The 13,283-nt window shown below is 31.8% G+C and overlaps 1 protein-coding gene and 1 long non-coding RNA gene across 3 annotated transcripts; both read right to left on the bottom strand.

Annotated features, from left to right (window-relative positions):
* On the bottom strand, positions 8,270-11,099 carry LOC105156997 (imidazoleglycerol-phosphate dehydratase). The gene is made up of 8 exons (XM_011073280.2): positions 10,900-11,099; positions 10,698-10,822; positions 10,527-10,628; positions 10,257-10,349; positions 10,054-10,128; positions 9,824-9,886; positions 8,867-8,976; positions 8,270-8,722 (listed from the first exon to the last, which is right to left on the bottom strand). The coding sequence occupies exons 1-8, from the start codon at positions 11,015-11,017 to the stop codon at positions 8,704-8,706; spliced, it is 705 nt and encodes a 234-aa protein (XP_011071582.1). The 5' UTR covers positions 11,018-11,099; the 3' UTR covers positions 8,270-8,703.
* On the bottom strand, positions 12,003-13,283 carry LOC110011730. Of its 2 annotated transcripts, none has more exons than XR_002286796.1 (3): positions 13,110-13,283; positions 12,732-12,912; positions 12,003-12,592 (listed from the first exon to the last, which is right to left on the bottom strand). It is a non-coding gene; the product is annotated as an uncharacterized LOC110011730 (long non-coding RNA). The 2 variants fall into 2 exon arrangements; XR_002286797.1 differs by having other exon boundaries at positions 12,732-12,826.

The following is a 13,283-nucleotide window of genomic DNA, read 5'->3' as shown; positions in this document are numbered from 1 at the left end:
TTGAGCCGGCTTCATTTGAGTTCGATTCAAATTTCTATTGAGCTCGAGTTTGAGCCAAAAACACTCTATTTAGAAGCTCGCGAGCTTTTTTTTTTAATTTTTTTATATTTTTTATTTTAAATTTTTTATGTATATCTAACTCATATATTATAATTATTAAGCAATATCACGTATTTTTAATTTAGCTAATGATAAAATATGATAGTTTTATTTATATAATTAGTCTCTATATAAAAATGAGCTAAATCAACAAGTTAGTAAGTTCATAATATATTTTATTTTATATTAATTATTGATGTTTTAAATTATCTAATAGTTCAAAAAAATTAGGAATATTTGTTAAAAATAATTTGGGCTGGTCAATCTAACATCATATATAAAAATTCTAAAATAACTTTTATTTTAATAATAAAATTTAAAAAATTAAAAAAAAAAAAAAGCTCGACTATTATGTGCCAAAAATTTTGAGCTCGTCGAGCTCGAGTCAGAATTTTTTTCCCGAGCTTGATTTGTTTACACCCCTAACATTGTGGTAGGAACTTCGTTGCGCGAGTAATTTATTTACTTTAATTTATATAAAATTTATTTTTTTTTCTTGAAAAGAACCCTTCTTAATGAAATTTATGATTAAGTCACTCAAATTACTTATCCATAATCGATGTGAGACGTGTGGCAAAATCATTCTCTGATATTAGAATAGCATACTTTCTCAATCTTTTTGGTCCCTTTATCTCCACTCTTCCACTTGCTTATTTTTTTTTTTCTTCTCTATGTGCATTGGGTAGGAATCTCGTTGTCCGAGATATTATCTATCTTAGTTTGAAAAAAATACAAGCAATCCTTTTGTAATATTGTAAATAAACAAATTACATCTATATAAAATAAATATATAGCAATTTACCTCTCGTGTTTTTTAAAATACAGCAATTTTACTTACCTCCTTAAACGAGAAGGTAAATTACTTCATTTTGGAAAACACAGGGAACAAATTGTTATCATTTTTTTATAAAGGAACAATTTGTTCATTTGTAATATCATAGGGAAAGGTAAATTACATTAAACCCAATTTAATTTTACATGAAGCTCACTAATTCATTCTTAGAAAGAAGCTCCCTAAATAAGATTTATAAATCACTCAAACTCGTGGTATCGTAAGTATTGATTACCTACTTTTCTCACTATTTTGGTTCCTTATCTCCAGTACTCTTCCACTTGCTCAAGGTATTTGTTCTTTTGTTAGAATGGATTTGCCAATGCAAATCCATGTCATACTGTTTATTACAGAATGCTATTTTTCTTGTCTTTTCCTTTATATATTTTCCAATGAATATGGCTTATTAAGTCACTCCATACATTTAAATATTGAAAGCTGATTAAACACATTGGTAGTTCCAAAATAATTAATAAAAAAATTCTCATAAGGAAAGAAGTATTAAATAGATCGTAAGATAATTAATAAAAATAATAATTCTTAATAAATATTTTACACAAACTAAAATTTGTTCAAACTCTGAAAGTTAAAGCTGTGAAACTATAAGAGCTAAAATTGTATGACATAAAACTACACGAGTTGAAATTATACGAGTTGGGCAAATTCATGATACCCACTCACTTGGATGTTTTAACAGATCTGACACTCGTTAGCACCAATAAAAAGGGACAATATATAAAACCCCCATGTCTTTTAAAAAGTCGGCTAAAAACCCTTTTCTATTTTAAATATGGGTTAAAAACCCCACTGCGTTTATTAAATGTAGCTCAATCGCCCCTTACCGTTAAATCTAACTAAAAGTTTTAATTTTTTAGAAAATAACCGCTATATCCTTAATATATATTATTTCTTATTTTAATGACCGTTGAATTTTCTTTGATCAAATATTGATCGTTAGATCTAATCAGTTAATCTCAACTGTTAGATTTTTAAAAAATGAAAGATCTAAATTCAACAAGTTATTTAACTTATAATATATATAAATAATTTAAAATTAAAAAATATATTATTATTATATATATATATATAAAAACTAAGTACCCCACCCTATCCCAACCACAACCCCTCACCCCTTGTTCCCCATTTCCATCACGTTAGAATTGGTGGGAAATTCTTCAAATTGTCAGATCTCCACAAATACTTTACCAAAATAACCGAGGTCGGTCTCATTCGGCGGTCGTGGCCTGAGCCCAGTCTCTCCGATTGACGAAAACTCAAATTGAAGGTATGAAAATATTCCTTTTAAAGAGAGGATTCGAATGCTATCACTGACAACTAGAAACTCGTCCGAACGGCGCCTGAAACTTAGAAACAAGTTTCTAGGGCTGCAAACTCGTCTGTTCAGTTTTTAAATATATTTTAGTTAATTAATAATATTTTAAAGAATTATAATAATTAAATATTTTAGCTAATTAAAAATAATTATAGTAATTAAAATATATATTTTAATTAATTAAAAATAATTTTAGATTTAATAATTAATAATTATAAAATTATTTGAATTTAAATATAATTTAATTTAATATTTAATATTAGATAAATTAAATATAATTTAATATTTCAATTTAAATTATAAAAGAAATACAAGAACAAAACAAAAAAGCATTTTAGTAAAAACCACCTAAAAAGAAGGTAAAAAATAATTAAAAAATTACCCCCACATGCACAAAGAGCGCGTATAATACGCCTTCCATTAATTACTAATAAAAGGGATTTTTATTGCTGAATTTCACAAAATACAGAGAAATTTTTAGTTTATTTTTAAATTAAAAAAAGATTGTTAAACAATTTTTTAAAAAAAAAGGAGCTTTTATGCATTTTGTCACAAAAGAAGCATGAAACCATCCATGCTCCTATAAATATACTAATAAGCAACTAAAAGGAGGGAATTGATTCTCTGTATTTCATAAAACATCGTTTTTAAATTATCAGTATAATGAAGGAGAAAATTACTATTGCTCATTAGAATTCTTTAAATGCAGGCAAACCCCATGTGATATTGTAAATGAATAAATTAATTCTATAAAAAAATAAATAACGATTTACCTCTATGTGTTTTTTCAAATATAATAATTTACTTGCTATGTTTTTTAAAATCAAGCAATTTACCTCCTTAGACAAGAAGATAAATTGCTTCGTTTTAAAAAGTACAAGAAGGTAAATTGCTATATTTTTCTCATATGAAAATAATTTGCTCATTTTCAATATCATAGGGGGATAAATTGCTATTCACTCAATATAAAAAGATACAATTCCTTATTCTTATTTTATTAAGAAATTTTATTTTTACCCGCATCAAATTAAAAAATAACAATCTTCTCAGTGCAACACTGAAAATATCATTTGATGAGGGAGATTATTTAATTACCCAAATACCCCTGCCTTTTAAGGCATATTTATATGTATGGTTGACTATTTTTTACCAGAGTTGACCAATCTTGACCAAGTTGAAAATCAATTCCAAAGGTTGCCCTTGGATTAGGTGACGTGGCAGCATCTCAGCGTAGCCACGCGTCACTCCCTCAAACTGTACCGTACTATTATAAATATCTTCATTTATGATTATTCAAACACACGCATTTATTACTGTTTACTGTCATTTTCTGGTCTCCTTCGACCTTACTTTATCTTCGACCTTATATTTTTCGACCCCACGTTTCTAACTTAGGCATCGGAGGGCCATCCCCGAAGGCTACTCGACTAGTCTTACGTTTGCTTTGTTCTCAGGATCCACTAACAGGTAGCTCGAAAGAAGGATTTAGCGACCCGATCTTGAGACCCATTTCCGCGATCCGATCCGAATTTTATGCGACCTACATCATTATTAATTCCTCCTTAATAAAATAAATAAATAATAATTATTACGAAATTAAATATACACTCGCGTTCATAAAATGAAAATAATATTACTTTTTAATTGTGAAAGATCAATTTTATTATTGGATGGAGGAGTAGTTGAGTATAGAATGGTATTTTTCAGAGCGCAAAAGGAAAGCAAGTAATAGGCCAATTATATCTACAAAAGTTTCAAATTTAACGGCTCATTTAATTTCTTGTATTGATTGATGATTTGAATCAATGACGGGGACTGATATCTGATGAATGCACCAACTGGGTGCAATGAACCATTCCAGCAAAGTTTTCTCTGACGTTAAATTTTTTTTTAAGTGTTTCTCACTTTTTTAATTTTTCTTTTTTTTTTTTTTGGTTGGTACAAACTTTTCAATTTGATACCAGAAGATCAGATAATTTGGTAATAGTATCTTGATTTTTAAGCTTGGATTTTCAAATTTTACAAAGAAAACCCTTTTCGGAAAAATAAAATTTGAAAAAAGTAGCATCGAAATTCTGAACTTTTTTTTTTTTAAAAAAAAGAGAAATTCAATGTCTCATCCGTTGAGGGGTCGTATTGTCCTTTTTCCTTAGAAGTTCAACGATCGTGTTGTTTTATTTCATTAGAGTGATTTTTTTTCATTAATATTTTTACGTAGAAGCCTGTTATATTTAACTCGAACAAGATATGATATACTCTATTGGGTTTTTTCACAACAAGATTTATTGAATTTAATCCTATGAAAAATAACATACATTCTACTCGAAATGATTGCCTCAGATTTATTTATTTTTGAATATTCTTAAATTTACAAAATTATACCAATATTTAATTATTTCCAGTCTTGTAGCTCACTACTATTGGGATGTTCAGACCACGAGACAAAAAAGCTCTTCAACTAAAAGACAGCCAAATGGCTCCGAGAGAGAGGAGAAAAAGAAACGAACAACAATCATCGGTGTGGTTACAGTTGAGATATGTTCAACTTTCTCCTAGTCTGGTCGATCGACACCCAAGTTTTAAGAGAAGTTAGCCGAATAAGGCCAATTGAGTGACCACTCTAACTTCAGCGAGCGTTAAGCCGCATGGTCCTCCAGCATTGGGCAACATAAATGAAAACTGATAACTTTTAATTTTAAAATTAAAATTAATACAAGAGGCCGAGCTCGAGAGACCGCCATAGGAGATCTTCCCGGATTAATGGATGAAAAAAGAGATGGGGTTGGAGACCCATCCCACATTCACCACTCGGTGGATGAGATGCATCAATTGATGATGCCTACATGATGCAGCACTTCAGCATCTCTCAACCACCCACTGAGACTGCAACAATACCCGACAAGCAGCCAACAGCTCAGGCGATGAGGCCTCGGGGTATAGGGCTGATATTAGGATTTTTTTTTTAAAATATTTTTTAAACAATATATTAATTTATCTTTAAAATATTTTTTTAGCGAATTACATTTAATATTTATTACATCGAGTATTAATATTTCTTACTAACTGCAGTTATAACTAAATTAAAAAAAAATAATGAAATTGACAAAAATTGAAAAACAATCTATGCGGATTTGAGATGGTCAAACTTCATTTTCATATACGTGCAGCACTGGTAGCAGAACATAATTTTGTCCCAAAAGTTCCTATCCCAAGATATTGTGACGGATGCTCCGAATCACAAAATGGAAAAATGCAGTGATATGATAAATGAGCAAAAAAAACTTACTATAGAAAATAAAATAGAAAATTATCTCATGTGTTTTGAAAAACGAAGCAAATTCCCACCTATCTAAACATTGATAGGGTGGAAATTTATTTCAACACAGGGAGCTAATTTGCTATTTTTTTTCCACAAGGGGGTATTTGCTCATTTCATATATCATAGGGGATAAATTGAATTTAACTCAATCACAAAATGATGAGCCTATCACCCAATTTTATGATGGAAATATATCACAAAATGCGAAAGCTTCCCCAACAATTACATGACATTAATGAGAATGAAATCGTCGCAAAATGCTCATTGCAAAGGGCAAATTCCCTTTCCTGTCGAAATTATATCATATTCTTGCACCGGTTGCAATATATTTGCAAAAAGTACTAGAGCCCGTCGCAAATTCTGCCGCATGCGAATTCCCCTTCCCATTTGTCGCGAACTCTGATTTGTAATGGATTTTTTAACAGATCCTTAACAAAAATCCGTTGCAAAAAGGTGATTATAGTTTTTGTAGTGTAAAAGTCTCATACTTACATTGCAACAACAACAGTAAGCTATAAAGATTCAGACAACCAAATCAAGCAACCGCAAAGCACACACACTCTACGAAACTAACTCAAACAACATCTGATCATCACTTCATGACACGATGATGTTCGATAGACGTTCAGTTCAGAACACGAAACCTTCATCCTTGATACCTGGAAATTAAGCAAGAATATAAGTTGCATTAAACTCGAACAGCCAGCGTTCCAGTTTACGGACAGCATATCCCTACATTCGGAGTTCATCAGAACCTTCAACTTTCCGATTTTCTCCACTGCATTAGTGTCCGGAATCTCCCGTTGTAGTTCTTCTCCACTCTTCTAACTCTATAAAATCCGGACCATCTTCGTTTAAGGTTATAAAGCAGCCCATGAAAGTAAGGGATGAGACCTGTGTACCCATCCATGGGATTGCAGTAAAGCAGAGGGAATAGGAGGTGTATTTGATCAGCTTCATGGGGACAGTATAGTAATAAGACAGACTTGTCTGCACGTTGGATATGATTAGTTGTCCAAGAGAATGTCAACTGCCACACTAATCAATTCGTAGCAGTAGTTAGAATAATTTGACTACTACGGACTTCTTTTGTTGGTAGTTAGTATAATTAGTAATATGCATCATCTCCCTCATCTTTATGAAATATTAAAACACAACAAGAAAATATGATATTCGTAATAGAATATCAAGTGATAATTTTGCAATAGATTTTGCAACGATATTTGTAGTATAATTTACTATATTTTTGTTGCAAAATTTTGTGATAATTTTATTGGGATATTTTATTTCATTGCAACGGAATTTGCAACGAATCATACGTTTCCTACCAATTACATTAACATGCGTTATCAATTACATTAACTTGTCTCGACGGTCCATATTCCAAAGAATTTCAAATTCTTGATTTCATATTTTGAGTTATATTTAGTAGTATTATAATTAATGTTAGATCCATTTCGTATGAAGCCATTCAAATTCTTTTGTTTGAATTTTTCCATCATAATATAGCATAACAGAACTTACATTTCATACTTTAACTCAAATCCCTAATAACCAACATGATTTTCTCCCCTAATATAAAAATAATTGAAACCATCTTAAAAATGGAATTTATATTGTCCTGACATAATATGATTGCAGAAAAACTTGCATTTTACATCGATCCCACAAGTTAGTACTCCTCTTTTTTTTTTTTTTTGTCGCAATTTTTTTCAACTCACCACATTGTACATCATAATTTCAAAAATGTTGCAATTTTAATTTTAAGCCTTAATTTCATTAAATTTTTAATGAAAACATCATGTGCATGGCATACGAGCAATGTTAAAATAAATAATTTTTGTTTTTTTTTAATTTTATTATTTGAAACGATCAATTTATATAAAAACCATTACAAAGGCAGTTACAAAAAAAAGTAGTCAACTTTTGTCAACAGGCGGGAAATATATTTTTATTTTACTATTTTTTATTTATTAAAATAAATAAACTTGTATATCTATTGTCGCCCCAACTTAAAAAAATCAGAAAAACTTAATTAATTTTATTAACTTACTTAAAAATACTGAAAGAAAGTCAAGAAAAAGTAAAGTTTCAACTAATACAATGTAATTAATAATATGTAATTATTATAATTTATTAATACTTATATTCATATAGATTATTAACATTAAAAAGTGAATTTTAAGTATATTAATTTTTGTATTGTGATTTTGATTTTTTTTAAAATTTAAATTTTTAATTTTTAAAGATATACACTTTTATTTAACTAAATATATTTAAGAACAAAATTGTCTATTTTTTTCTAGAAGTGAGGAAATTGCGAAAAACTTAAAACTAAGATCAATACAAGTAAACCATAATTTATTTTAAGTGCCTGTTCCCTATTTTCCGTTAGTTCCTAACATGAGGAAAATTTCGTGCAGAGTTTTGAAAAATACGGGGGATTTATTTACCTATTTTTAAAATAGGAGAATGTTTTTAACAATTTCGTGAAAAAACACAATAAAGTAAAATAGAGTTTAGACAAAATATAGGGTGAAGTTGGCATTGCCCACTTAACTATATATATATATTCCTGGTCCTTAAAGCTCTATGAAAATACAAAATTATTCAAATTTGCCCCACGTTCTAAAAAACTTGGAACATACTGAAGTTTACATAGAAACTTAAAAGTACTAATAACAGAAATTCTTTTATTCAATTAACTGAAGTTTATATAGAAGTTTAGCTCATCATCTACCCAAAACTACAATGCTATCAAGAATGTAAACTACATTAAAGTTTTTTGTCTTCTCTTCTGGTATCGCATTGGGACAAGACTGTCAGGACCACATTTGAACACCTTTATAACTACAAAACGACTCTATAATACACATATACGAGGCATGGTGAAAGTTCCGTCGCTGGACATCCAATATCAAACATCTTAAAGATGTCTAAGTTATGGTATGAATATGAAGAATAGTTTTCGCTTATTTTACACACAAGAATGCTTCAGTCCATGAGTAAAGCTGCATAAAATTAGACAGTGACGAGGATAAACAACATTGCAGTTTCGTGTCCCAAAAATGCAATTACGGGCGTCGAGCTTTCAGCATGACCGATGAACTGGCAAGTCCTTCAAAAGACACCTTGTGAGCTGCAAGGACAAAATGTGATGCTAACTTCATCATAATGAATTATTTTCACAAGTTAACATTGGGCTTTCTTCAATGCAGACACTACCCTGTTTGGGTGGCCATAATACGATGTAACATTTTGAATAAGGGAACTAAATACAAACCTCGAAAGACTACCACCACGGCGAGTCTCATATTCAGTTGCTTGCCTTAGAGCCCTTGCAAAAGCCTTGCAGGTTGCCTCAATGATGTGGTCAGCAGTACTCCCAGCAATCTGTTTGCATTAAAAATCCGGTAACTCAAAAGTATGGATTAAAACAAATTTACACTATTACTAAAGTTGAAGGGGGTTTTAGAGTTGAGACTTGTATTAAGAGTCGCATTCATTTGATGAGAGCCGTGTGACAGTTGAGGTGTGATTTGATCGATGGTTTGAGCCCAACGCTAAACAAATATTAAGCCCATAAATGGACTTGGATCAAAATGGCATTTCGATTTGTCCTGACCTTCCATTCACAGCAATATCATGAGAAAATTACCGCTATCCAAATGTGGTCTCATGAGTCGTGACACATTTAGAAGATTAGACAAGCTGCATTATTATTATGAACAAAGGAATACGCTCGTTGTTTCTTGTCTTACAAGTCATGGGGGAGCGACAATTGAGGTATGATTTGGTTGATAGGTCAGGCTTAACACCGAATAGCATGATTCGTTTGGAATCCTCTGAATCATGTGAAGACGTGAGCCAAAAGATTTTGGGAATCTCATGGGATGAGAATAATATTGGATACTCACACGAGACTTTTGCCATATGAATTGTAAAAGTTGGACATGAAAAATTCGCTTGTGGATCCCAAATCCACTAGGAAAGAATTTTTTAAAACCTCACTTGAGAGTGGTAGGATTTTGTAGAAATAGTGGAAAAAGTTAACGACTAAAAACCGAGTCTTTAACTCGACTCAATATTGCTATAATCTACTTGTTGTTTTTGCTTTGCGTTTAAAATGCATGTCTAGGATACCGTTTTCCAATTTTCTTTATTTTGAGATTCATTTAAATGGAACACAGTAGATTAATATTGATTGCGGAAATCGGAGGATTATCCTCGATTATTGTACCTGTTGTATGTGTACCGTCATCCCAGAGGCTTTGACTAAGGACCCAAAAAAGGGCACCACCAGCTGAAAGCAGCAAACGTATGAGTTCAATTTAGACGATACATATTCTGGTAAAGCAATGGATGGTTATACAGTATTAATCACATGATCAAATTAGATAACAGCGTGAATGAACTTAACAAAACTTGAATGCAACTGCAAATGTCAAGCAAATAAGAGTAGAAGAAAACCTGCGGGTCATACGTTTCAAATCTCTCTTCAGCAATGCTCAAGACGCAACTAAAATGCGGTCCTCCCGATAAATCCTTACAACATATAAATTTCAAAAGAAGATAATGAAAATCCATCTATTTTGCTCCTTGTCAACATAAACAAATAATTGGTTGGTGTATTGATGCTTTTAGAATGATCCGGTGTGTTGATGAAAGCATACCAGGGAAACCTGCACGAGTGCTTCATCGTGCACCGCAGAGAAATCACCACACCCCGTTATCCCCCTCTTATCCGCAAGGGCTTCGGACAATGCCTAGCATCAGGTAAATGTAGTACAAAAAATCAGGTCATGCTGTAATAAAAATTTCAAATACAATTCTCAATTCCAAACACCATAGTCAATATTAATAAATATACGTACAGGAATTTTCAAGCAATGAATTTTACATGTTACACAAACAATACAAAAGCAATAGAAAGAAGGTCGTACATTTCCCAGTGCTAATCCAACGTCTTCAGTTAGGTGATAGACGTCGTAGTGAGCATCAACAACCCTTGTACGCACTTCGAACGCCGCATAAAAAGCAAATTTCTGAAACAAATAAACGCGTCAAGCATATTGCTTACCAACCTATATAGATCTCTACGAATAATAGCTTACATTTAACATGCCATCCAGAGCAGAAACCCCAGTACTGTTGTCAGGCACCGCAAAACCATCTAGATTGATCTCTGCGGTTACTTTTGCCTCGGACTTAATGATAGTCCCAGTTCCAAATCGAATTCCTGGAGTAACCGTCAATAATCAGAATAACAAAATAACAAAAATGTTAAACATAAAACAAACTTCGCATCTTAATTACTTGGGCGTATTTGTCCTGATGAATTATCGACAGTAATGGACTCATGGAAAAGGTGAATCTGTGGTGGTTTGAAGTAGCAGAACTCTGGCAGAGAGGAGTCAGAGCTTGAAGGAGCCATTGGTGGAGAGGAGCGAGATGATCGGAGGCGGCGCTACGGTGAGAAGCTGATTAAGAGGTGCTTTGCCATAAACCCTAAGCATTATTAACGGTTAATACTGATTAATTATTTTAATATTATTATAAAAACAATTATACATATAGTTTATATAAATTATATAACAAAAATATATTGAGTTGCGAATCACAGACTTGACTTAAAAATTATTTTTTTCTAAAAGAAATGGCCTACTCTCTTTTTATTTATTTTTCATTTAATTTTATTTTTTATAAATTAATTATATTCAATGAATTTTAATATATTGCTAAAAATTAATTAAATATAATTAATTTATAAAAAATAAAACTAAAAAAAAGGGACATGCTAATTATTGTGAAGGATAAAAGTGAAATCCAATAAAATTGTGAAAATGTTTGTTTATTGGATGTTAAGATTAAATAACCTAAAATATCTCATACAAAAAAAAAAAATTATGGGTTGAGCTTATGTTTTTAATAAAAAAATTTATAAAATCTTAAATATTTTATTTTGAAATCTTGTAAACTATTAAAAAGAAATATCAAATAATTTTATAGATTTATTAGCATAAAATTATAATATATTTAAACTAAAGTACACGAGAGAATACATAATGTTTGTCTGTAGATTCAGTAATTGACATAATTTTTCAAAAGAGAAGGTAATGTTTATACAAATTTTGAACCTGTAAATAAGAATTACGAGACTAAAAAAAATGGACATAAAGTTTTTTGAATTGAAAATGTTCAGTCTGAAGATTATGTCCCCTAATTCTTTGCTTTAGGTGTTGATCCAAATGCTTGAAGCTTATTATTGAATCAAATGGGAGGTTGTCTTCTGATTTTGTGGAGCAAACTAAGTATTCTTTAAAATTTAATATCAAGCTTGAAGATTTAATATCAAGCAAACTAAATATTCCAAACATGCAGATCGTTTTCTTTAAATGCGGTTGGGTCGATCTCGTGAGAGGTATGAAGGTACATCCTAATTATCATCTCATTGAACCATTCATCCTAGTACAACAAGCAATATAAGTATACCACACAGAGTACCCCAGCATGAAGAGAGAAAAAGTACACGGATGGTTGTATGGAGGATTGTATGATTTCATGTACACCCTTAGATCTAATTTTAATCCAACAAGAGCAATAGGCCGTACATATCTAGCTGATAAGGACAGGAAGTGGTCCAAGGAACCAAAACTGTGCAGACTATGAAGTGAGTGTATTCTGACACTCTTGTTGTTGTGCTCAGGGTCTCTAGGACCTTCAAATATCCTTCATATCTTAAATACTTTAAGGTCCGATCTTGGTTTCAAGGTATCTTTATAGGCGTTCGTCAATTTTGATGCCTCATTAAGTCTCTTTTTATGTTATGGAGGTGTCTAGTGGGATGTACGAAACATCACCAAATCGGCATCCTATCTAGCAAAATAGGGCTAATCAACTGGACGACATTAGCTGCATTTGGCCATCGTATACTCCAAAGCTGAGCCCCTCTCACGGCACACAAACCAAGCCCCGCCTCTCGAGAATTGGCTTCAATGGGGTCAATCACCTACAAAGCGCACAAACTCGTTGGAGGACGCCATTAATAAAATCGAAGATGATGTGAGGGTTATTCTGAGCAAAGAAAAGGAGCAAAATAGGAAATCATAATAGAAAAGATTAAAATAAACATAAGAAGGAGAACTCACCTTACAAGAATGATGCACGAAGAAGGGAAAATGCACATACTCCATGGTTTTTCTTTTGTAGAGAATGTGGGGAAGGGAGGAAGAGAAAGCCTAGGCTGTATTAGAAAAAGAAAAAATCATCCCTTTCCTCGTCAAGTGACCATCAACGCTACGGGTGGTCTGAAGGATCGTGTGAATTGGCCTAGGAACGCGTGAGCGAAAGCGATAAAGGAGAACGCATACAGTAATTAAAATTTAAGCGTAAAACAATGAATCCAAATGGTGTACTCTTGAAGTTCCCGGACGATTGATGTAGAATAAACGTGAAATAATTACATAAAAGGGTTGAGGTAAAATTACATAAAGAAACCAAAAAGAGACCAAGGGATGAAATTTTACCTTTGTCGGAATTCGGCTACTTAAAACGTTCACATGATGCTTCAACGTAGGATCCCACTAATTCATTCACACCACACCGCTACTAGAACCCAATGCTTTCTTTACTAGAAGAAAACAAGAGAAGAACTCCAAGAGTTGGAGAGAGAAAGAAACTAGGAAGGAAAAATATTTTGT

The sequence above is a fragment of the Sesamum indicum genome, linkage group LG3, assembly GCF_000512975.1.
Source record: "Sesamum indicum cultivar Zhongzhi No. 13 linkage group LG3, S_indicum_v1.0, whole genome shotgun sequence".
NCBI classification, from domain to species: Eukaryota; Viridiplantae; Streptophyta; class Magnoliopsida; order Lamiales; family Pedaliaceae; genus Sesamum; species Sesamum indicum.
Note: the sequence above shows the minus strand (reverse complement) of the source record. Positions and strands in the feature narration are given on the sequence as shown.

Coding starts and splice junctions, on each gene's coding strand:
- LOC105156997 (XM_011073280.2), bottom strand. CDS start 11,017: ATGGCTCCTTCAAGCTCTGACTCCTCTCTGCCAGAGTTCTGCTACTTC. Junction 10,823..10,899: donor ATCAGGACAAATACGCCCAA/GTAATTAAGATG, acceptor CGGTTACTCCAG/GAATTCGATTTGGAACTGGG. Junction 10,129..10,256: donor CACTCGTGCAGGTTTCCCTG/GTATGCTTTCAT, acceptor ATATGTTGTAAG/GATTTATCGGGAGGACCGCA.